The sequence below is a fragment of the Podarcis filfolensis genome, assembly GCF_964270895.1.
Source record: "Podarcis filfolensis genome assembly, chromosome: 12".
Lineage (NCBI taxonomy): Eukaryota > Metazoa > Chordata > Lepidosauria > Squamata > Lacertidae > Podarcis > Podarcis filfolensis.
In genome coordinates, this window is record NC_139614.1 from 54,974,958 (window position 1) to 55,000,142 (window position 25,185).

A 25,185-nucleotide genomic window follows, 5' to 3' on the forward strand; every position below is an offset into this window, starting at 1 on the left:
TTTACTTCTCACAGCAAACAGCTGTTACAAGTCCTAAACTTCTGTGAGTGAGCATAAACCTGTGTAGGGGGGCTCTTTCCAGGGCACGGCTTTGTTCACCCCAGAAACAAACCACTAACAAGGGCAGACATTACAAAACGTAAAAATATTCCCAATATCCCCTATCCTTACCGGTGAAATAAATTCCATTCATCGTAACGACGAACATACACAGCCGTTGTATCCTTTGCATTGCAAACTACAGTGACCCCAACAAATAATACAGATTTTAAAGGTTTATTTATTGGGCGGGAGGCGGGGGGGGGGAGAATAAAGTGCACAATGGCACTTGCTTTCAGGTTCCGATCTCCCGCCTGCAAAAGCCAAATTCATACGGCCCTAATCTGCTCAAAAGCTTAACATTTTCTATGCAGAAAGACGCAGAGGCAACAGGAGATTAGGAGCCACAGCCCATTCTGGACACCTACACAGCCGCAGGCAAGATATGGGATAACCCAACAGGGAGCCACACACCCTGGAGGAACAAATGGGATGAAAAGAAATTTAGGAGTGGCACTAAGCTGCCCTCGCTTGTTACTGGAGGTGGGGCAAAATAAGGCTTGTGAACAACCCGCCAATTTTGCACAGCAGGTGGGAAAGGTATTATTACGCGTGGAATAGGTCTACTTCCTTTTGCCTTGTGGGATCGGGTAAAACAACACAAAGGGGGCGAAGCACCCACGAGATTAAGCTGCAGAGTCTGTTCCCACCAGAGGCTGCAATGGGCACCAGCTTGGATGCATTGAAAAGAGAATTAGACAAATTCACGGAGGAGAAGAAGAAAGCTACCAATGGCCAAGGTGTTCTGCCTCCAGTGATGGCGGAAGTTTGCTTCCGAATGACAGCAGCTGGGAATGGAAAAAGTGGGAGGGGGTTGCTGTTGCCCTCAGGTCCCGCTTGGAGTTTCGCATGGGCACATCTGGTTGGCCACTGTGAGAACAGGATGCTGGACAGTGCCACTGCATGGCAAGTTGCAAACGATGAGCAAAGGCCCAGTGATCAGCCTATGCCTGGGCTGTGCCACTTAAGATGAAGAGAGTGCTCCTGTAACTGGCATTGCATATCTCGACACACGCAAACACACTGCCAATGTCTTCCCCCTCTTTTAGATTGTGAACCTGTAGGCGGGGACTGTCTTTTAAAATATATTCTTATTTATATCGGGAAGAATTCAGCACAGCACTACAGCAATCACTGGATCAGCGCAAGCGTTTCAGCTTGCCAGAAGGAACAATCTCCTCTCTCTTTCCCTCCATGCGGGGGGGGGGGGTTCAGGGGGTTCTCCTGACTCCTCTGCCAAGCCAATTTTTTTTTGGGGGGGGGTGTCAATGAGAGAAACTGCTTTTGCACTAAAGGAATCCTTTCTGCAGGTTTCCACTTGCAGGGTTTGGTGGTTTAATGGCTGTTAATCAATGCATTGATTTTATGACATTATTTTACAATACTAAATTATTTTGGTGGTTTACGAAAGTTATTAGTCCCCCAAATTTGGGGAAGGGCCACAGCTCAGTGGCACAGTATCTGCTTTGTGTGGAGAAGTTCCCAGGTTCAACCCATTACATCTCTGGGTAGGGCGGAGAGAGAGACAACTGCTTCCACCCTGGGATGGTGCTGCCAGTCAGTGTACGTAATACTAAGGTAGATGGAGCAAAGGTCAGACTTGGAATAAGCAGCTTCCTAGGTGCCTATCAGGGACGCGGGTGGCGCTGTGGGTTAAACCGCAGAGCCTAGGGCTTGCCAATCAGAAGGTCAGCGGTTCGAATCCCCGCGACGGGGTGAGCTCCCGTTGCTTGGTCCCTGCTCCTGCCAACCTAGCAGTTCGAAAGAACGTCAATGTGCAAGTAGATAAATAGGTACTGCTCTGGCGGGAAGGTAAACGGTGTTTCTGTGCGCTGCTCTGGTTCGCCAGAAGCGGCTTAGTCATGCTGGCCACATGACCCGGAAGCTGTACGCCGGCTCCCTCGGCCAATAAAGCGAGATGAGCGCCGCAACCCCAGAGTCGGCCACGACTGGACCTAATGGTCAGGGGTCCCTTAACCTTTACCTTTAGGTGCCTATCATCACGACTTACATAGGCGAATAACTTTGTCCCCTTTAGATAATGCTGTATAAATATTAATCACGATAGCTCTGATACCTCCAAACCCAGGCACCTGTGATCATCTCTCAAACAGCCCAGCGCACACATTAAGCACAGCTCAGTAAGAGATTTTCAGTGACATTTGTGAAAACAAAACATCCTAAATTGAGGATTTGGGGGGGCGTAGTTACAAAGAGCACACTGCCTGGCAATTTGGGGGGCTCCATAAGCCTACATGGGAAGTGACACCCATGCCAGACCCAAGCCCCTTAACAATAACAATAACAATAATAATAATTTATTTATACCCCACCCATCTGGCTGGGTTTCCCCAGCCACTCTGGGCAGCTTCCAACAGAACACTAAAATACAATAACCTATTAAACATTACAAGCTTCCCTAAACAGGGCTGCCTTCAGATGTCTTCTAAAAGTTTGGTAGTTGTTTTTCTCTTTGACATCTGGTGGGAGGGCGTTCCACAGGGCGGGTGCCACTACCGAGAAGGCCCCCGGCACTGAACCTCAGTGTCCGAGCAGAACGATGGAGGTGGAGACGCTCCAAGCATTCATTAGTTTATATCAGGGCAAGGCATTTTTTGATGGTCCTTGGCAACTTTTGGCACACGCCCCACCCCCAGCCCTTGCACAGCCTTCCCAAAGTCAGGTAAAGAAGACACAGGGCTTTGAGAAGGAGGTGTGAGGCCCAGACAGGGTCCTAGAGTCCTCCGATCTTCTTCCCAAAGCCTAGTTGGCTCTTTCCCAGCTTTGGGGAGGAGATGGGAGAGGTCCAGGACCCTGCCAGCGCCTCTCGCCTCCTACCCAAAGCCCGGCACATCCTTCCCAGCCTTTAGGAAGGCAGCATGAGGGCTGGGTGTGTGTGAGTGTCAAATTTTTGCCTGGCGCTCCCCCACCGCTAATGTACGGTTGGTATGAAAAGTTGGACTGCCTGGGTTTATACAGTTACGAATGGCAAAGCCACTGCCAGCTGTTTCAAGGGCTGCAAACCGGAGCAGATGTCCTCTAGCCACACCCATTCCCCATTTTGATGCAAATGGATCGCATTAAGAGCAGATCGAGTGGGACTCTAACCTGCCCTGAAGATCGTTCTTGTAAGAGGGGAGTGTTTTTAAAATTTACACGGCAAGGTAAGCGTCCAGAGTCCCCTACAAATCTTTCTATCACCCAGTCTGAGATTCAAAGCTTTTAACTGTTAAGCAATGGATCAGGAGGCTAATGCAGTGTTTTTTAACCTTGGACCTCCAGCTGTTTTTGGACTACAGCTCCCATCATGCCCAGCTAGCAGGACCAGTGGTCAGGGATGATGGGAGTTGTAGTCCCAAAAAAGCTGGAGGCCGAGGTTGAAAAACACTGGGTTAATGTTCTCGGGCAAATTACTGTTCCGGTGTCTTGCTGTGATAAGAATGCAAAGAATCTGAAGGATCTTATTTGCCCACCTTGGATGCCTCCCTCTCACTTTTGTGGATGGTGACCATCCCAAGTCCCTGTCCTTAGCAATTTATACGTTTATTATTGATTAAAACAAACTTCACAGGCTGGTGAAGTAGAGAAGCAAAGTGCTTTGTGTCTTCATCTTGTATTTTTATGTTGTGAACTGCCCTGAGATTTATGGATGAAGAGCACTATACAAACAAGCCACAGAGAACGATACTATTCCTATTTGTACAAATGAGGAGCAAGGGCAAGGAGGCAAAAATGAGCCCAAGTATTCCACATCCATAATAATAATAATAATAATAATAATAATAATAATAATAAAAAACAACAACAACAACGCCCAAGAACTTGATTGCTCTTAAGAGGCTGGTAGGAACTTAGACTTTACTCTCCCTCCATCATTTCCAGTCTGGCCATAGTCAAAGAAGAGATCCTGGCGGAGGCAGCTCATGGCTCTCATTCATCTCTCATAATTATCCTTACAAGCTGTACTAACAGTCCCAAGGGTCATAAGAAGGCAAGATGAAGCTGCTGGATCAGGCCCTCGGTCCAGCCAGTCCAGCATCCTATTCTCACACTAGCCAAAGAGATGACTATGGGGAACCAGCAAGCAGGATTCGAACACAAGAGCCCTCTCCCCTCTTGTGGCTTACAGTGGTATTCAGAAGCTTTGCGGCTTTCGATTGTGGAGGCAGAGCAGAGCCGTCCCGGCTAGTGGTAGCCATCGATAGCCCATGAATTTGTCTGATCCTATTCTAAAGCCATTCAAGCTGGGCGCCATCACTGTGTCCTGCAGAAGTGAGTTCCACAGTTTAACTATGTAGGTGTAGTTTTCCTTTCCTGTGACGTGCTTGATGGTGGTTCTAAAGATCTGGGATAGGGAAGGGGCAACCGAGAACGGGGAGGAGGCGTCCGGTGAAGATTCCCACAGAATGCAAGTCGCATTGTGTTGCCCACAAACCGAGCGGTTCTTCCTAACGGTTGGAGGTGGCATGCACCCTAACGCAAGAGAACAATATCCACTGGGTGTCACCAGAAGAGTGAAATAAAGGTCATATATATATATATATATCTGTATCTACAGTCCTGGCCGTCAAAATAACCACACACCCCAAGCTTCGCTTACGGGAGTCTATCACATTGAAGGTTATCGGGAGGTTAGTGTAATTGAATTTGCTGCCTAGACACTCCTTTGTTCTCAGCACATGGCCGATAGCTTGCTCTGGAAAGGCAAGACCCTCTTTTCTGCACATTATTCGCTTCTCTTTGAAAATCCAGGGCCAAAGACCCCCCCCCTCGCTGGAGGTGCAATAGCCTGAAGCACCTTTTGGCCCAGTTAAGTATCAGGGAGTGTATTTGTGTGTATGTATATATATATATCTGTAGTATACGCCCCTTTGGTGAGGATTTGGCAACTATCAGCTTCCAATGGATCAATGTGGATTTGATTGGGATTGGTTTTGCTTTCCCATTGAATTGGCTCATCTTGCTCTTGCCCCCCCCCCAACCCCCTGCTAGAACCTGGGTGCAGAGTTTGTTGCAGATGAGAAATAGTAGAAGCGGCCGCGGAGAGAAGGGGAAAAGGATTTTTAAGGGGTGGGAATGTTTGTATCGACAGGGCTAGGAGCAATATCATACAGCTGAAGGGGTGGGGTGAAGAGAGGAGGCGTTTTAGTAAAAGTTCCCCCAAAAGCCATTCCGTGTTAAGAAATGCAAGCGACCTAATCATTCGTATCAGGGCAAGAGATGGAACTGGAAGCCCAGTCTCTGTGAAGGGTTGCACAGCTGCAGTTCAGACCGGCTAAGAAGCAACCCTTAATATTTGCAATCTTACGGAATTAACAAGGCACACGCACACACTGTTGCTCATTAGTAATTATTTTGTGCAATTCGTTTAACTTTTTATCCTCTCCCAAAGCTATCTCAACCAGCTTTTGGAGATGCTCAATACTGAGGTTTCAGTAGAAACCTACCACCACAGCCCCCATGATTTCCAAGCAAGCCGCAGCTACACAAAAAGGCAGATCTGCTGGAACCAGAGAAAGAAAGAGAGAGAGAGATTCTCTCCTCTTTTCACACCACAAAAGATCGCCTGTGCTTGTCCCAATTTTTCCCCAGCTCAGACCAGCAGACTGACCTCAAAGCATTGTGCCGGCACACTAAGAAATAAAACAAGCCCCTATTGAGAGAAAGGCGGGGTGGGAGGAGAGAGAGAAGCACTGCTGTCCCTGGCGAGCTGAAAGGCTTTTCACCCCCATTAAAGGGGCAGGTGTACTTCTACATGGGACAGGAGGAAAGGCTGGTCTCTCTTCAGCTTTCCACCAGACTTGCCACTCTCTCCAAGCAGGTTTGTGCCAATACTCGGAGCCGCAAAAGGGACGACTCGATTGTGCCTTCTTGGTGTGCTCCCCCTTCCAGGAAAGGGAAGCCGACATTCCTAAAAGGAGGACCCAAATTTGTGCCACATCCCTTCTTGCAGTTTTGTGGACATGCAGGACCTTGGCTTTCACCCTACAACTAAGCAGCCTGATCCCACAAAACCACCGGGCATCTTTAAAACCAGGGCATAGTTAATCCCATTATTTTATTCATGCATCTTATCTTTTGTTTTCCCTGGCACCTGTGAGCAATCTGTTCTATCAGCGGCCGACGGAACCGCCCCCTCCTCTCTTCTCCCCAGTCACCCCAGATTTCCGCCCCCCCTTCCTATTGTTCTGCCTGCTACGCAGCAAGCTGTGTCCGTCTCAGGAGAGGCTGGCAGAGGGGTCCGCTCCCCTGCCCACAATCTGTCAAGTCGCTTTCCTTCATCTCTAGTCTGACTGATTCCCCGGGGGGGGGGGGAGAAAATTTAGCAACATACCGTCACGTGGCCCATCGCCTTGCTGGGGAGACGGAGTGCTCGGCACATCGCTGACCTCAATTTCTCTCCTCCCCGGCGCGGAAGCGTCTCTGCCCGGCTCCATCTCCTGGATCCTGCCGCTTCTCGGGGAGCCGAGGCAATTGGGCTCACTGACAACATGGCTCTTCTCGGCCTTCGCTGCTGCTGCTGCCGCCACCGCCTCCTCCTCCGCCCTGCCTCCCTTGCCATGGCCGCCTATCTCGGGGATTTGCTCCAGTTTGCACTGGTACAGCCCGGGGCTGACCAGCTCCCTCTTGACGGTGCTGCCGCTGGCGTCCCACTCCTCTCGCTTCCTGGCAGATGGCTCCTCCATGGGGAGGGACGGGTGCTCCTGGTTCACAATGAGGCTGGGTGGCTCAGCATTGTTCTGCGCGGAGCCCAGGCTGCGGGCAGATGTTTGCTCTTCCGAGACAGTGGCCGACCTTTTCATTGGCGCACTCGGCTTTCGGGTCATGGGGCTCGTGCTTTGGGAGAGGCTGCCGCTAGGCGACACCAGGCTGCCGAGGAGATCCTCCCGAGCCAGGGGCTCGGGGTATTTGTCCGCCAGGTTCAGGGCTGGGGGGACGGACAGGTGGGAGCTCTCCGACATGGCACGCCGCATGGCCTTCCTCTGGTGGGCCCCTCGGTTGAGGAAGCCGCCATCGCCGCCAGAGCCCTGCTTCTCCCCCGCCTCCGCCGAAAACCTCTCGTCTTCCATATCGTGGAGGTTGTTGAAGCAGCTGCTCCTGAAGTCGTCCTGGGCCAGTTCGACGGTGGTGGTCGGGGGTCCCAGCTTGGGCAGGGCAGGGGAAGGTGCGAACCCGCTCTGCACATAGCTGTCGTTGACCACTCCGATCACGCTGTAGGCGGGGGGCCCCTCTGTCTTCCCGGTCGCCTCTGGGCAACCTAAACTGCTGGTCAGGACGGGGCTGAAACTGGGATTCCACACACTGGTCTCCGGCTCGTCTGCGTATTTCCTGGGGTCGCTCCCGGTCTGACCCTGGTGGCATTTGGCTTCTGCCACCTTCTTACCTGCTGCCTTCTCCTGGTCGGTGATGGCTTCGTGCTGCCCCAGCCTGGCAGGCGACCTTGTGGGCTCCGCCTGCCCAGAGTGGGAGCCTGCGGCACCGACGCCCCCCAAGCCCCCTTCTGCGGGAGGGAACGCTTCCGAGATGAGAGCCCAGCTCTCAAGGTGACCCAGAGGGGCAATCGGGCATTTCTTGCCTTGTAGAGTCTCCGCTTCGCCTCTTTTGTCCTTCGGGGCTGCCTTGAGCTCTTTGTCCAGTTTCCCCTCGAAGAAACACAGCTTGTCTTCATCGGTGAAGCCCTGGCTGCTCTTGACCAGCCCATCCTTCAGCTGCCCGCCGGAGTTCACGTTCAGTCCGATCTCGTTCAGCTTGCCCTCCGTCCTCTGCCAAGCAAACTCGGTCTTCCCGAAGTCCTTCTGCGCCTCCATGCAGTGGAAGCCTTCTGAAATGCCCTCCGTGCTCTTGCCTTTGCACAGCTGGCTGTATTCGGAGAGGGGTGCGGAGGGCTGGTTGGAGAGAGACATTTCTGCCTGCTCCTCTCGCTTCTCGTCTCCTGAGCTGTAACACCACCCAGCAAGTGAGCCGGGCTTGCAGGCAGCCTGATGTGGTGACGACACACCATGCCCCCCTGTGCTCGTAGATAAAAAAATAAATAAAAAACCCCCTTCGTCCCCAAGGGAACACAGCTTACTCAAATGCAGCTTTTAAGCAAGACCCTTTTCTTTTTTAACATTACAGGGCACACGGGTTTTCAGCCATCTCCTGAACATAAAACGGAAATCTAATTTGCAGCTGCACTTCGAAGTGCCTATTGAGGTACTTCGTTGCCATCCCTTTAAAGCAGCACAACGAGAAAGCCATAGGGGGTGAAATTTGTCCGCTCCTTTATCCAGGCGTCGATAGTCGAGGGAGGCAAAACACAAACGAAAGCAAACGTTCCAGAGCAATGATGTTCTGCTTTTTTAAAAGGTATGATATCTGACGAAAGTGTTTGAGGAAACAGACATCTCCTTCCAGATATGCAAAAGCATTTGCTGCCTCAGTTGGAAAGGCATAAAACCGTCACAGAGGTTCTTTTCGCTGGACCAAATGAAAGTCGTGCCCGTCATGAGATGTGTCCAAAAAGCACACTCGTCAAGAGAGGTTTGAGGCGCTCAGTTCCATTGTCTGGAATCTGCGACACAAACAGGTATACTGAGTTTTTGCAAACAGCCAAATGTCCTCTTTCTTTGGGGGAGAGGAGAAGCAGTAGCTCAGTGGTAGAGAACAGGAGCTGTGTTCAGAAGGTCCTGGGTTCAAGAAACAGGTAGGTGGTGATGTGGAAAAACCTCCCTTTGTCCGAGATCTTGGGAGAGCCAGGCAGAGTAGACCAACCTCCCCCAAACTGGATCACCCTCGAGATGTTTCAGATTACAACAGCCATGCAGGCTGAGGCTGATGGTCCGAAAGATCTGGAGGGCACCAGGTTGGGGGAAGGCTGGAGTAGACAATACCTGCCTGGATGGGCCAACAGCATGACCTGGCCTAAGGCAGCTGCCCTGCTCTCCATTCACAAATACATCAAGCCGCACCAGTTGACAAATGGCCCTTGTCTCACCCTGTTCATGTCAATGGAGTCTGCCCAGGAGACCACCTCCACAGGTGTTGCCAAAAGCATCCCATGGCACCTGAAAGAGTGGCTGGTGTATCTTGGCACAGCCAGCCAAGGAAGCATCTGCTTTACACAGAGAAAGCCGCATGTCCAATCCCTGGCATCCCCAGGTCAGGCTAGGAGGGGCCGAAACCCCAGAGAACTATTACTACCAGTCTGTGTAGACAATATTGAGCAAGATGGACCAACGCTACATATAAGGCCGCTTCCTGTGCTGACACGGTTTTACGAGGACAAGAGCTTCCAGCGCTGCATGCTGCCATCTCTTATCAGCTCACGCCACAACCATCTCCAAGTTGCCACAAGACACTGGCTTTGATGCAAAGGCCCCTTCACTTGCAGAAACGGCAGGTGCCGATTCTGCCCACCCCTCCCATCTGCATCCATATCACACGGCAATTCCCCCAATCCTCTAGAGCCGCTTTGTGGGCAGGCGAGACAGGATGGTGGAATTGCATGTGTGGTTCCCGCGATCAAAGCCACGCCCTTCCCTGCTGTATCAGTCCAAACGTGGCTGCCGGAAAACCTGTCGTTGTTCCAGCCACTAACGCTTCTGTTTGGCAGCTTCGGAGCTCGCTCGTTAAACCATTTTCACTACTACATCAGCTCTCCGAGTTGTATGTCCTTTCTGCAGAAGGGAAAAGCACTCTGCATCTATCATGTTATGTACAAAGGTTATGTACAGCATAGGTTAGTGCGCGGTACTTACGCAGCAGAGCAATGCCAGTGCTGTGAGTTCGCGCCTCACCTGGAGTACCATGTCTTTGACAGCCAATAATAATACTAATAATAATTTATTACTTGTACCCCGCCCATCTGGCGGGGTTTCCCCAGCCACTCTGGGCGGCTTCCAACAAAGATTAAAAATACATTAAAATGTGGTGTAGTAGTAAGAGTCTCAGACTAGGACTTGAGAGACCAGGGTTTGAATCCCCGCTCAGCCACAAAGCTCTCACTGGGTAACCTGGGGCCAGTTGCTGACCTACCTCATAGGGTTGTTGTGGGGATTAAACAAGGAAGGGGAGAACCATGTACAAAGCCTTGAGCTCCACGAGGTGGGATATACGGTAAATGCAATTTTTAAAAAAATCCATCAAGGCTTCTGCTGTGGCCACTCACTCGTCTGCCAACAAGGATGAGCAACTGTTTTGGGGGGACTGCAACATACTGTATTTTTCGCTCTATAAGACGCACCAGACCACAAGACGCACCTGGTTTTGGGAGGAGGAAAGCAAGAAAAAAAATATTTTGAATCTCAGAAGCCAGAACAGCAAGAGGGATCGCTGCGCAGTGAAAGCAGCAATCCTTCTTGCTGTTCTGGCTTCTGGGATAGCTGCGCAGCCTGCATTCGCTCCATAAGACGCACACACATTTCCCCTTACTTTTTAGGAGGGAAAAAGTGAGTCTTATAGAGCAAAAAATACGGTATCTGGACTAAACGAGACCCTCCTTTCAGCCGGGAGAGCAGCGCCTGCAAGCAAAGCTCATCACTGCAGGCGTGGCGGCGGCTGCCCTTACGGCACAGTGCAGCAGTGACAACTCCCACTTATTAACTCGCTAGGAGTATTTTTAGACTCTGAGCTCCAGCACGCCCCCTGAATTTATCCTGTTGCACACAAAAATAATTTTTTAAAAAAATTCAGCCTCCCTGATCTAGACATTTGCTACCTCGCATTTAAGTGCCGGGTGGAAGTCGTGTCGGAACTATGAATAAAGTAGGGCAAAGTCATATTCGCCTTTGTTTCCTGACACTCCCCAATTACCGCCCACCCAGCTCCACTGATCGCAAAGAGACGAGAGCTCATGCATGCGATCTTGCATCACACACACCCAGACAAGGCTTAAAAACTGGCTGTCACCAGTCAGGCTCCCCTAGCCAGTGGCAGAGCTGCTGTGATGTCACAGAATGTTCACAACCGTTCCAACATCTCGGTGAGAAATAGGATGGAACTATATAACATCGGGAAATGGAAAGGAAGGCTTCGTTTGTTTGGGGGCAAAATTGAGAGAGAGCAGAGAGGGCAGATAGAGCTGTGCAATGCTGTCAGAAAAGGGTGGGGGGCATACAGAAACATCAAAGGAGTGGGGGAAAGATGCAATGAGAAGCCTTTATCCTCTGCCCTGGAGCTTTAATCTTTTCCGTTATTTAAACCAGCACTTTTGGAAATTTGATTAAGTACGGGCAGCGGCAGCTCTCACATGTTGCAGAAAAGCAACTTTCATGTTTGAAAGGAGCAGGGGGATTTATTTTCTCTCTATATATGATAAATACTTCGGCTGTGAACATCTACCACCAGCACTGGTGGAGTGATTATACTCTTACCTCTTTCTGCTCCTCCCTCGCTCCCTACTCCGCTCTTCGGAAGGCTCAACCTAGATGCACCTGCCTGCCTGTTTTCCAAGACCTCTGCCTCTTCCCCACCTCCTTGCATGCATAACTGCTATGGAATTTGCTGGCACAAGATGTGGCAGTGGCCGGGGGCTTGGATGGGTTTCAAAGGGGACTACAGAAAAAAAGGGGGGATAGGCTTAGCATTTAGCTATGACACCTAGATGGACCCTCCCATTTCAGAGGCAGTCTACCTTTGACTATAGCTATTTCGAGATGAGTGCCCCCCCTTGCGCTACCTTGCTACTGCCTTTCTGTTGCAAGCTGCAAGTAGAATTGCAACAGAGACTTTGCGCACTATTAGGAGTCTGGTGTTTTTTCCAGTATACACCCCACACCCCATGTTCTTCCCCCACAAGGGTCTACAGGTGTGGAAGGTCCAATTCACACAAGCAGCTATTTGTAGCTCAGCATCCACTCACTATAACCTTTGCGGTGGACGCCATTTTATGGCTCCTTTTATCCAAAGGTTCACACATCTTTTAATCAGCACTGAAACTCATTCCTAGCTATGAAATCCAAGTGTAATAGCACCATGACACTATAATGCTGTGTGAATTTGTTTTAATAAAGAGTGCTAAAACCCCTTTCCGATCATCGCCATTAACCACAATAATATAGTTTATAACGCTAAATACGGAACTGTAATACTATGATACCATGGGTGATATTCCACGTGAGTTGGACAAGGTTCAGAAAGGAGCGAGCAAAAGGTTGGAGCACTTGGGGGCGTTTTTAGCCGAGAGAAAAGGTAAGAGGTAACATAATTCAAGTGCATAATATCATTATGGCAAGAAGAGAGTGGACAGAGGAAAATATTTCACTCTCATTCATAACACTAGAACTCATGGCATCCAACAAAGCTGAAAGTTGGACAGAATACCGTGGTACCTCAGGATGTGAACAGGATCCGTTCTGGGCCCCATTCACATCCTGAAGTGAACGCAACCCGCGACTGCACGTCTGGCGATTCGCTGCTTCCGCGCATGCATGTGACGTCATTTTGACCGTCTGCGCATGTGGTGTAACGCAGAAGTAACGTGCTCCGTTACTTCCGGGTCGCCGCAGAGCGCAACCCGAAAGCATTCAACCTGAAGTGTATTCAACCCAAGGTATGACTGTACAGTGGTACCTCAGGTTGAGTATTTAATTTGTTCCGGAGGTCCGTACTTCACCTGAAACTGTTCTTAACCTGAAGCACCACTTTAGCTAATGGGGCCTCCTGCTGCCGCTGCGCCGCCGCAGCACAATTTCTGTTCTCATCCTGAAGCAAAGTTCTTAACCTGAAGCACTATTTCTGGGTTAGCGGAGTCTGTGACCTGAAGCGTATGTAACCTGAAGCGTATGTAACCTGAGGTACCACTGTAAAAGAAAGCCCTCCTTCACGCAGCACATGGTTAAACTATGGAACTCCCTGCCACAAGAGGCAGTGCCGGCCACCAACCCAGAGAACGCTAAAAGAGGGCTAGACAAATTCGGGGAGAAGAGGGCTATCGATGGCTACTAGTCATGATGGCGATGGTCTGCCTTCCCAGTTTGAGGCAGCACTGCTTCTAAATACCAGTTTGCTGGAAACTACAGGAGGGGAGTGCCCCCGGGCACGGATCCTGTTTGCAGGATCTCCACGGGCATCTAGTTTAAGGTTACCAGATTTTTTTCAATGAATCCGGGGACACTTCAATGGGTTTTGTATGGGGACTGATTGGTAAATCCAGGGACTGTCCCTGGGAAACAGGGACGTCTGGTAAGCTTAATCTAGTTGGCCACTGTGAGAGCAGGATGTTGGAATAGATGATGATGATGAAGAAGAAGAGTTTGGATTTGATATCCCGCCTTTCACTCCCCTTTAAGGAGTCTCAAAGCGGCTAACATTCTCCTTTCCCTTCCTCCCCCACAACAAACACTCTGTGAGGTGAGTGGGGCTGAGAAACTTCAAAGAAGTGTGACTAGCCCAGGGTCACCTAGCAGCTGCATGTGGAGGAGCGGAGACGCGAACCCGGTTCCCTAGATTACGAGACTACCGCTCTTAACCGCTACACCACACTGGCTCTCCATTTGGCCGGATCCAGAAGGCTCTTATGTTCATAATTGCAGGCACAGATACACACCCCTCCCTCCCAAGGAGTTCAGAAAAGGAAACGCACCCTCACCCAGTTGTGAATTTTAGAGCAAACTCTCAAGGTGAACCACTGTTTGGTTTTGCTCAAGATCCATGGTGTGCATGAAAACAGAGCATGCACACAAGCCAACAGCACGCCAGTGCTAATTGCTGCATCAGCACACCAGGACTCAAGTCGCAAGCTGCCAGCTCCCACCCACAGCAACCTTGCGTTTCTATTTTCGATTTGCTCCTCAAGCTAGTACTTATCCTGTTCCAATGCCTTTTTTAAAAAGAAGAAAATCCAAGCAAACTGTTTCAGGCGAGGACCCCTTTGCACTGGTTTCCAAGGCAACGGGCACCTTCCGGGATGACGAAGTGCCCCCCTGATATACCCTCCCAAAGTCATGTGCAATTGCTAATTAAGTGTCATCGCCAACCAGAGTCAACGATCGGACCAACTGGGTCAGCTGAAGTTGTGCATGCTGGGGAGAAGAATATGCCAAGAGCATCGGTGGGGGGATTTTACATCAGAGGTTTCTTGCTTTGCTCACATGCCCATGGTGGAATAAATGGAAAGGAACAGGGGAGCCGGCCCTGTTCCAGCAAACTTCAAACACGTGAAGCTAGGGATCCACAGGCTTGCTCCCCTTCTTCCGTTTTATTAGGCATCAGGTAAACCAGGGAATGAGGGGACGCGGGTGGCGCTGTGCGTTAAACCACAGAGCCTAGGACTTGCCGATCAGAAGGTCGGCGGTTCGAATCCCTGCGACGGGGTGAGTTCCCGTTGCTCGGTCCCTGCTCCTGCCAACCTAGCAGTTCGAAAGCATGTCAAAGTGCAAGTAGATAAATAGGTACCGCTCCGGCGGGAAGGCAAACGGCGTTTCCGTGCGCTACTCTGGTTTGCCAGAAATGGCTTAGTCATGCTGGCCACATGACCCGGAAGCTGTACGCCGGCTCCCTCGGCCAGTGAAGCGAGATGAGCGCCGCAACCCCAGAGTCGGCCACGACTGGACCTAATGGTCAGGGGTCCCTTTACCTTTAAACCAGGGAAAGGCAGAGACTGGTTCTTTTAATTGTTCACCGGGAGATTTAACAGATCCACATCCAGTTCTTAAAGTGATGTGCGGAACCATCTCAGCAGACCTTAATCTAGCTTCTGCCCAACCCAAACTAAACCAGCAAGGAAGAAGACTATGCCTAAACTTGCCATTTGTGTGCTCATTTATTTTATGCAGAGAACACCTGTGTGTGTGTTTTTATGTGTGTGTGCAGCTAAAGATTCAAATGGTACAGCCTAAAATTCTACCACACCTTTGCTGGGCAGTGTTTGACTAACTGACCCGGACCATGCAGTCGTCATTTGACTCTTCTCCATGTGCCTCCTCTATGTGAGGTCCACAGGTTGGCAAAAAGGGAACGCCCCCTTTTCTGCAGTGGCTCCCTGTCTGTCAAATGCTCTCCCCATGGAGGCTCGCCTGGTGCCTTCACTACATAGCTTTACGCACCAGGAGAAAACATCCCTCTTCTCCAAAGCCTTTGGATGATTAAACAATATAGCCTTTGAAATGCATTTGTGTTATTGTTTTGCTTTAAGTACAGTGGTACCTTGGGTTAAGTACTTAATTCGTTCCGGAGGTCCGTTCTTAACCTGAAACTGTTCTTAACCTGAAGCACCGCTTTAGATAATGGGGCCCACCGCTGCCGCTGCGCAGCCACCGCACGATTTCTGTTCTCATCCTGAAGCAAAGTTCTTAACCCAAGGTACTATTTCTGGGTTAGCGGAGTCTGTAACCTGAAGCATATGTAACCTGAAGCATATGTAACCCGAGGTACCACTGTACTTATTTTGTACTTCTATTCTGTATTTTTATCTTGTGAACTGTCCTGAGATATAAATATATCTCCAATATATATAAATATATCTCCAGTATATATTTATATGTCCAGTATATAAATTTAATAAATAATAATTACATACAATTCTACTACCTCACGCTACACAAGCTCTGAGGTCCCAATCCACTGCAAAGCTGATGGGTGGCTGTGAAAATGCACTGTCTTTCCACCTAAGCCGCCCCTCACAGGGTTGGCAACCAGCACTTGAAACCAGCCTGCAAGCCCCAAACTGAAACAATGGGCTCGGTATTTTCGGGTGACGGGTACATAATTCTAACCTCCTCGTGGTACCAAAATAAGCACTCTCGCTACATGCAAGAAAGCTGTGCCTTAGCAACAGCAGTGATGGGCAGAAGAGGCAATGAGCCGTAGAAAGACAAGGAGCTGCCCCACCTTGCAGAGTTTTCTAGTCTCTGCCACCAGAGCTATAATAGCACACAGCTGGAGGCAGTTCTGCATGGGGGAAGAGGCACCAAGGGGATTATCTGTATGCAAACTCACAGGCCTCTCCATCGTTAAGGAGGAGGAATGGCCCACCACACCTCAAATGTGCAGTAACACAGAATAATTTGAAAGCAAACAGCCTTCCAACTTTTCGCCGTGATACATTTTGACTGAGAGACAATCCTTGCAAAGTATTTTTAGTCAAGAGCCGTGTGCCAAGACAACCAACATCTGCTGTCAAAAATAAAACAAAGCTGAACTCTGTGAATAGGAGAAACCCAAATGTTGCACTTATTTACATGGTTTTTAATTCCTTTCGGGGTGGGGTGAGACTAGTCCACAAGCGCCGCTCAAGTCCACCTGAACAAGGATTTCAAACATGTATTTCCATCCCATGGACTGCAAGAAGATCAAACCTCTCCATTCTGAAGGAAATCAGCTCTGAGTGCTCACTGGAAGGACAGATCCTGAAGCTGAGGCTCCAAGACTTTGGCCACCTCGTGAGAAGAGAAGACTCCCTGGAAAAGACCCTGATGTTGGGAAAGATGGAGGGCACAAGGAGAAGGGGACGACAGAGGACGAGATGGTGGGACAGTGTTCTCAAAGCTACCAGCATGAGTTTGACCAAACTGTGGGAGGCAGTGGAAGACAGGAGTGCCTGGTGTGCTCTGGTCCAGGGGGTCAGGAAGAGTCGGACACGACTAAACGACTAAACAACAACATTTCCATCCTGCTCTTTACAAGTGGTTTTCCACCCACCCCAAATAAACTAGCCAGGTCTACGTTTGGCTTAGCTTTAGCAATACTGCAAGATGCTCCCCACGTGCCCTAACAAAAGCCAAGGTTATAGAAATACACGCTCCATAGCTGGAGGGAGCTCTTGGAAGAGGAAGAGATCAGGACAGACTTCATAATTCCAATGAACCCAAAGCTCTGGACCGCTTTCTGTCCCAGCCTCTTCCTGCTCACGAAGCCCTGTTGCCTCTTCAGCTTCCAACACCTCCTCTTCCCAGTCTTCTCCCTCTGACCACCCATTGTAGTCCCATCACCAACCCCCGGGCTCTGATCTTTCTTCCCTTGGGGGTTCCCTAGTTGGTGCCTCCTCTGCCTTCAGCCAGTCCACGACAGGCTGCTTCTGGTGCTCCTATCTTAGAGGAAGCCAAGGTGACAAGCCTTGTGGTTTGCAAACGCTCCAGGCCTTCACTGACAATGAGAAGGCCTCTCCTCCCAGAGGGGAGGGGTTGGGAGCGGGAGCAGCTTCCCGCTGGGGGGCAGGGAGGCGTGCTTGGCTCCTTGCTCCTGATTGCTTCTGCTGCTGCAGCCAAGCCTTCCAGCCAACCAATAGGGCCGGCTGGTGGGCGGGGCTAGCCGCATTGCTCTGCTCCCAGTCTGTTCCTGCTTTCTTCGGATCTCCCTCCCTCTTAGGTCAGCTTCTTTTTGCGTATTGACCTTGCTATGGACTTCGGTTGGTTGCCTTGGTTGCCCAAGGGGCCTGACAGGACTTTTTTATCCACTTGGCAAAGTGGCACCAGCCTCTTGGTTTTTTCGCCTACCTCGTAGCAATTTGTCACAACTTTCTGGTATTGGTGGTTAGGGCAATGGAATATGTGTGCTGTGTTGGAGGATTGGGTAAGCGCCATCATCTACCCCTCCTCTTTTGGGTATTCCGTTAAAGGAATCCAGCGGTCGTGGATCCTGTCCAATGCCCTGCTGGTGGCTAGGGCCATGGCACGACCCCCGGTGATGTCATGGGGGGAGCTTCCAGTTGTATTTGCATCAACAAGCTCCTCCCATTGGTTGTTAACCCTAACTCCCGGCTGTGCGGGGTGGAGTCTGGTATTGCTGTTTCATCCAATGCCTAAGCCAATACTACTCACATGCTGTAACCAATAAATGTTGAGGCCCAATTTTGCCCATTAACCTAAAATAACGTGTCTTTGTGTCTTATTATACTCCTATGTGGGTGGCGGGTCCTCGACTCACAATAGGGTTGTTCTTGGCTGGTGGTTGAGTGCTCGTCCCTCATCCCCGCCTAACGTCCAGTTCGCAATAGATTAATGGATCTGCCGTTGTCAGAGGCAGAATAACGGGCTGGAAACTTGCTAGAGCAACGAACATCTGCAGCAGGAACCAAAGCAGCTCCTCGGTCCCTCTCACACGCTCACGACACCATGAAGACAGGATGACGAGTTCCTTTGGAACTGGCGACTGGCAATTAGGGCTGACAAAATTCACTCTAGGGAGCTGTCCAGTTGCTAAACACCTTCCACCCTCCTTTTGCAGTCAACACTGGGGGCGTGGGCCCTTGCGGCCTTGCCAGAGGGCTGCTAGCACCCCTCAAGCCCTCTCGTCAATCCCAAGCTGACGGTGCTGACATTCTAACTGCAATGTCACCCTCTCCACCAGCCAGCCTGCTTTCAATCTGGGGTACATGCCTCAGGGGAAGAGAGGAGAGGAACAGCTCCTCCTGCCATTAAGGCAAGCGTCAATCCTTCCAAGCTCTGCAGCAAGTGAACAGGGCCCACGTAGGCAGTTGACTCACACAGAGGGGATCCTGCAAAGCAGGTGGGAGTCTTCAGGCATGCTGTGCAGCTTGCAGTCCAATTACCTGCGGACGTTCATTCGTTTAGGGCCAACCTTTCTGTTTGTCAATGGCTCCCAAGGTATGCCCTTTTGTAATACGGCCGTGTGCCAGGAAAACACACACACGAAAAGGCTTCCAGCAATTCTATTTTCCTTTTTTGAAAGAAGGCACTACCTCTATAAACACCCAACACCCTCCATTTTCTACCCCCGTGCAAGAAACACACACACACCCCACTCTAGAGGCATAAATTCATGCAGGGAACAGCACTTCCACCAAAATAGAAGTACTTTATGCGTTATGCAACCGTCATTAAATATACAAAACCTCTCAGGAACCACAGCAAAACATTAAGGCCAGCATGGCTCAATCTTAAAAAAAAAACTTTTCCATGCAAGCAGATGTTATGATATTCCGTCAAACAGCATTAACACTTCTTGCTTAGTGACAACAGAAGACTGGTGTTTGTTAGGGAAAGGCGTTCGTTCTCATGTTCATTCAGCATTGGGGAAATCTATGCTTCTGATGGAGATCTGACGCTATCTGATAATCTAACAACAAACAGTTTGCAGTAAAGCCATGTAGACATGTAAAGATGGGGAGGGGCTGTTGCTCAGAGACGGAGTACACACTTTCCACAGAGGAAGTCAGAGGTTCAAACCCAGTTGAGGAACTCCAGGTTGCAGGATTAAATGCAGGTGCTGGCTGAACATGCCTTTTCAAGGCGGATCAAAATGGGTGGTTTAAAATAACTAAAACTGAAACTTAAAAACCCCACTAAGCTTGTCTTCAAAATAATAGCTTGTATAATATTAAAGCAAGCTGCATAATGCATAAAAGTGATCCATCGAGCAGTGCATTCAGAAACATGTTGTAAAATCATTGTTAAATACATATATATATACACAAAGCATCCCACTACTGAATGGAAAATAAAGATGGGTTAGCACTTGGGAGCTGCACCAGAATTTAGGAAAGTACTATCATGAGAAACTTGATTTAAATCCTAACTGCTTGCTGATTTAAACCATTGCTTTAGATCTCCTTGATTGAACTGATACAACTTACTATTTCGTTACATTTTATTTTTTGCCTTTTATCCCATTTGTTCACGCCTGAGGAACAGGAACCAAGCGCCCCTCTGCTTGCCCATAAGCAATAATGGGTGTGTGAGAGGCAGACTGGACATTTAAATGTGTGCAGGCGGTTTCATTTCCATTGCAAGACCAGACCGTTTCCTCAACTCAATATGTACTGCTTTCTTTTCAGAGGGGCACTCTGCACATTCATGAATTACTCACCCCCCCCCCCCATTCAGGGGCCTTGGAAACAGCTTCCCACAGCTGAGTTGCACACGGTTGAGAAATGACATTTGTCGTGGGCTGACCACGTGAGCCTACCATCACATGACCATCTCCATGCCAGCAAGGGGGACATTCATGACCAGCATAAAGTTGTTAAATGGACTCGTTTTCAAAAGGGGGTGGGGAATTATTACTAATAGCCTGTCAGGCTTCAACCTGCAAGCATTTTGAGACTTGAGAAATGAATGCACCAAGACCTGAACCTCAGGTAAGGGGAAACCTCCAAGCAATGTGGTGTCAAGAAGCTATTTTGCTAGACGACGCAACGCTTTTTCAACATTAGTGAGGAGGAGTACAAAAATACTTAAGCAAGAACAAGCACATAAAGATAAGCTTTGGGAGCTCGGTTTATACATTTGTCAGTTCTTCGAAAACTTGGCCATTAGCACCCTGGTGAAAACAGGCAAGCAGAGTCAAAAACAGGCTCTTAACGGGAACAGCCAAGACACAAGTCATGCCAGGTGCATCGGACGCAGGATTAACAGTTAGGTGCTCATGCCAAAGAGCGAGTTCTCACACACAAGCTGTAGTATATGCATTAGCTGCCGACGAGCCACAGTTGCAAAGACACACCTTTCTCTTGCCTTTGTAGATTTGGGCTGTCCGCTTTCGCCGGCCTTCTCCTCCCTTGCTCTTGCACAGCCGCGACTCTCGATGGCGGCGGTGGGAGAGGAAGCCCTCTCGACTTTGTGGGTCTCATGTAGCCTTTCATTTGCTCAGCGCCTCGGGCTCTCCTCTCCTCTTTCTTTGTCGCTCTCGCTCCTTGGTCGCCCCCGTCAGCCACCGCCTGCGGGATCAGCTCGCCCGCTTCAGAGCCAGAACTCTGCGCGCCCTTTGGTTGGGCTGCCTGGCTTGGTAGATGTGCCTCTTCCTCTTTGCTGGCTGCCTGCGCAGGGATGCTGATCTCTGGCTCCTTCACATCATCCAGCTTCAGAGGTTTGAATGGGTCTTTTGGTTTAGGAGCAGAAGCAGCTTCCTCCCTGTGGGCATCCTCTGGGACCTTATCTGCCCCTGCCTTACTTCCTAAACTATCCGGACGTTCAGAGGTCTTTGGTTCAGCTCCTTTGCTTTTTTCAACTGGCTCTGAGCTGCCACCAACAAGTGCAGTTGTCAGTGCCTGGAGGGCTGCTGCTTCTCTCTTGTTCTCCCAAAGGGGTGGCAATTCCCCAGAAGGGGTGCTGGTTTCTTTTCCGACAGATCCATTTCCTTCTGACCCAGCAACCAGCAGGGCAGTCTCCTTGGGCACCTCTTCCGCTGGCAGTTCCGTGGGGCCAGATCCAGAGCCTGGTGTTTTCTCCATCAAGCTTTCCCTTCCATCTTCATCCTGGACGGAGCTGAACGCCTTGTCCTTTCCTGCTGTTAGCTCCTGCTTGGCATGGGGTCTCTTGCTTTTCTTCCTTTTCTCCCTCGTTTCGTCGCCCGCTTTCAGCAAAAGGGAAGCCTCTATCGCGGCCTCGGGGCCTCCCAACTTGGCCACGTTCTCCTTCGGCTCATGCTGATCCTCCCGGTCGCTTTTACTGGCATCCTTCAGCATTTCGGAAAGAAAAAGCTGCTCCTTGCTCAGCTCGCTCATGAACTTGCCTGGGTCTTCTAGAAAGGGGCACCCCAGCCCTGGGCTTTTGGAAGGGGCTTCGTCAAGACCACCAGCACTGGGGGGAGCAAAGGGGCCAAACAAGCTCATCCTGTTCTCTTCCCAGTGTACCTGATGCCCCGGGGGAAGGCTTTTGATGTTTCTGTTCTCATCTACAAACTCCATTTCCTCCATGCCTTGGAGGAAGCCAGCCAATTTGGGATGCTGCCCTTGGTTTGTGGGATCCACCTTTGCTTGCGAGGCGGGTTGGTCAGGGCCACTCGCTGCCTTCTTGCTTTTCCTGTCGTTGCCCCTCTTTGCAGCTTTTGCAGCAGGGTCTGGCTTACTGGCAAGAGCAGACCCGCCACCGCTTCCCTCCTTGCTGCTTCGTGGAGAAAGGGGCTCTTTCTGTTCATCTTCTCTTTGGTCCCCCAAAAGTGTGCCTGTCTCTCCTTTGGCTTCCCCCCAAAGAAAGGGACATTCCAAACTCAGCTTGTCTTTTCGATTCTTGGCCTCCTCTGATCCTTTGGCTGTTCTGCTCGCATCAGGACCTTGCCCTGCATCTCTTGCCTCCTTCAAGGGACGGTCTTTCTCTTGGACTTTACTCAGGGATGGAGCCTCCTCCGTTTTAGCCACCTCCCCATGTTCAGCAGCTAGCCTGGCAGGTACAGACTTTGCTTCCATGGCTTGGACACAAACCTGGTGGCTCTGCCCTTCTACATCCCTTTTCCTCGGTTCTTCTGCCGCCGGCTTCATAAAGGGATGGGGGGACTTTGGCAATTCTGTCCTGTCTCTAGGATCTAGACTGGCTTCCTGACCTTTCTCTGTGTCTTTAGCGAAGAGTTCCTGCTTTGCAGTGCTGGTTTTTGGATCAGAAGCGACCGGCTGCTCAACGCCACACTTCTTCGGGGCTGTGTCCAAACTCCCCTCCTCCTCCTTCTTTCTTTCAGATTTCCCCACCGGTTTTGCAGCAGGAACCTGCACTTCACTGCTCTCCGGCTGTTCAAGCAGAGGGGCGCCACCCCTGCCAGCAGCACCTGATTCTTTGGTGGTACCATCAGGCTTCTCAGAAGCCTTGCTCAGGTCAGAGGCCGCCTCCGGCAGAAACGGCTGCTCTGGCAGAGTCTTCCCGGACTTTTTGCTCCTCCCATCGCTGGTCCTCTTTTTGGGCTTGCTCCCCGGCAGGGCTGAAGCGGGGCTCTCCAAAATGGCGAAGCTGGGCCCTTTGCTCTCACCAGGCATGGTGGCTCCCTTGGCTTCAGGAGGGCCTGCCTTGGCTGGTGTCTCCAAGATGAAAGGGTATGCCGAGGAAGGGAAGTCGACCCATTCGCTTCTGCCGGTTGGAGCGCCTTGCACCTTCTCCTTCAAGGAGGTTGCAGCAGGAGCTTGGCGCTCGGCCGTATCTGCAGCAGAAGCTTCCGTCAGTTGGCTTGCAGCTAAGAAGTCGGCTGCTTTGCTGGAATCGTTCTTTTCTTTACTCTGGTCAGCTCTGCTCGCTTCAGCAGGCAAGGGGCCAGTGCCACTCTCCACCGCTGGAGGAAACGATGCCCCCAGCGAGCTTCTCTTCATGGCTTTCCTGCTCTTCCCCTCACTGCTCCTCTTTGGTTTCTCTTGCAACACTGCGGAGGCAAGAGCTGCTTTGCTGTCCGCTGAGCTGGAGAAGCCAGCTACCTCGGGGCTACTGGCTGCCATGCTTCTTTCAGGAGGCGTCACAGCTTCCTCCGCCCCCGGAGCTTTGCCCACATCGGCCCGGTCCTCCAAGAGGGAGAGCAGCGGTGCCGGAGGATTCTTAACCCGCTTGCTTCTGCCATCGCTGCCCCTCTTCTTAGCCTGTGCCCCAGTTGGCTGTTCTGGTGTGCTGGAGCTGGCTCCCTTGGCCATCTCAGTAGAAGGTGCTTGAGCGCTGCCAGGTGTTTTGGTGGGAGCGAAGGGCTTGCCCAGATCAGACTTGCTTTCCAAGAAAAAGGGGGTTTCTGCCGAACCAAAATCAAGAGTGGCACTTTTTGCGGGGCTGCTCCCCTGTGCGTCGCCTGGTGAACACTCCCTGGTGGGGCTCGGCTCTGGCGCAACAGGGAATTTCTCCTTGCTCTTATCGGGAGAACTCATTTCCGTGGCTGGCTCCACGGCCTTTGCTTCAGCGGGAGATTTGGCAGCTCCCTCGCCAGGACTTCTGCCCTGCCTGCCCTTCTCTTCCTTCTTCGGCTCCTCCACCAGCACCTCCTGCAAAGGAACCAGGCCCTCTGGGGCGACCTTCTCGCCTGCGGCTGCTGGTTTTGTAAGCAGGACTTCAACTTCCTTGCTTACCGCAGGTTTGGCCTCCAAAGCGGGCACAATGGGGACCGAGTCCTTGTGAGCTGAGCCTTCCTCCAATGTCCTGCTTTTCCCAAAGGGTGCCATTTTCACAGGACTGGCCTGTGGCCAGGTGGGACTTCCTGGCTGATTCTTCTGGACATGGCGCTTCAGCTGCTCCTCAGGAGGCTCCCTGCTTTTAGATGGCGATTTCAAGCTGCCATCCCTAATCTCTTCCACTTGGCCAAATTTTGCATCCAATGCAACATTATCAGCCGGAAGGGCCAGCTCTCCTTTTACAGAAACTGGGGCAAGGCTGTCCATAATTTGGCCCTCTCTCTCAAGCACCGAAGGATCCTTCCCGGTGATGTCCACAGGGGCTCTTGAGACCTCTTTAGCGCTCTTCCGGGGCTCAGTAAAGGGGACCTCGGGCTTCTGGGGTTCAGGAGCACACAGGGGAGCTTGCGGCCTTTCGGAGCTGTCCTCCCACATCTCTGCCCCCCTTGGCTGCTGGACCCTCTTCTGCTTCTGCTTTTTCTTCTTCTTCTTCAGTGCCGCAGAAGCTTCCAGGTCCCAACTCTCCCTCGCACCCTCTGCAAACTCAAACGCCTGGCCAGCTGCTTTCCTGTAAGGAGCTCTGCTCCGGGGGGACGTCCCAGCGACAAAGCCACTGCACTCTGTCGCCGAAAAGGGGTCGCCTCCTTGGTTGTGGCTCCTGGGTGCAGCCGGGAGACCTACAAGAAGCTCCTCCGGGGCATCTGCCGCAGGCAGCCAGGCAGGTTTCGCTCTGCCAACCCTGCGGTGGTGGTCGCTGGGTTTGTTAGCGTGTCTTCCTTGGGCAGGAAGCGCACCTGGAATACAGGAAGGTTGCTCCAGTACCAGAGGGATTACTCACCAAAAGTGGCTTTCAGCCAGGCTCCCAGTGCCTACAGTCAATGCTAGTATTAACTCCCACTTTAGTTAAGTGCAGTTGTGGTAGCAAGATAAGGGGTTGTGGAGTACCAATCTCCCCTACTTTTTGCATTTCTCTCTCCGCCAAACGTATGTCATAACATGGACAAAGTCTCTGGAAGAGTCATCACTTCTACGTTACAGGGCAATGCAAGGATTGCTTTTGTGCTTAGAGATCCCATAAGGCCTTTTTAGGATGGATTTTAGGGCCTGCCTTCCCTCTTTTTCTGGGGTGTGGGGGAGGCCAGGTGCATGCAGGCAAGAGCTCTGGAAACAGGGAACTCTCCCAGCAGGAAGCAAGCTCTGTTGACAAGCTGGGGGCATGACAGAGCATGGGGGCACATGGCTAGATGGAGAAGGCAGGGAAGCTCAGTGATGAGAAAGGGGGCCATTTGCTGTGGTTGGAGAACATAGGGTGTTTTTCTTGCTCACAGTAGAGACCGCAAAGCCAACTTTGCACTGCTGGG

At 51.0% G+C, this 25,185-nt stretch overlaps 1 protein-coding gene across 24 annotated transcripts in view; it reads right to left on the reverse strand.

Moving 5' to 3' along the window:
- Positions 1-25,185, reverse strand: part of LOC310745908 (uncharacterized protein) — a 216,616-nt gene that overhangs the window by 59,958 nt on the left and 131,473 nt on the right. For all 24 annotated transcript variants that reach the window (XM_083579072.1, XM_083579061.1, XM_083579079.1 and 21 more), the window contains one exon: positions 20,482-24,618. In XM_083579072.1, coding sequence (XP_083435198.1) covers positions 20,482-24,618 — 4,137 coding nt within the window. The remainder of the gene's footprint in view (positions 1-20,481; positions 24,619-25,185) is intronic.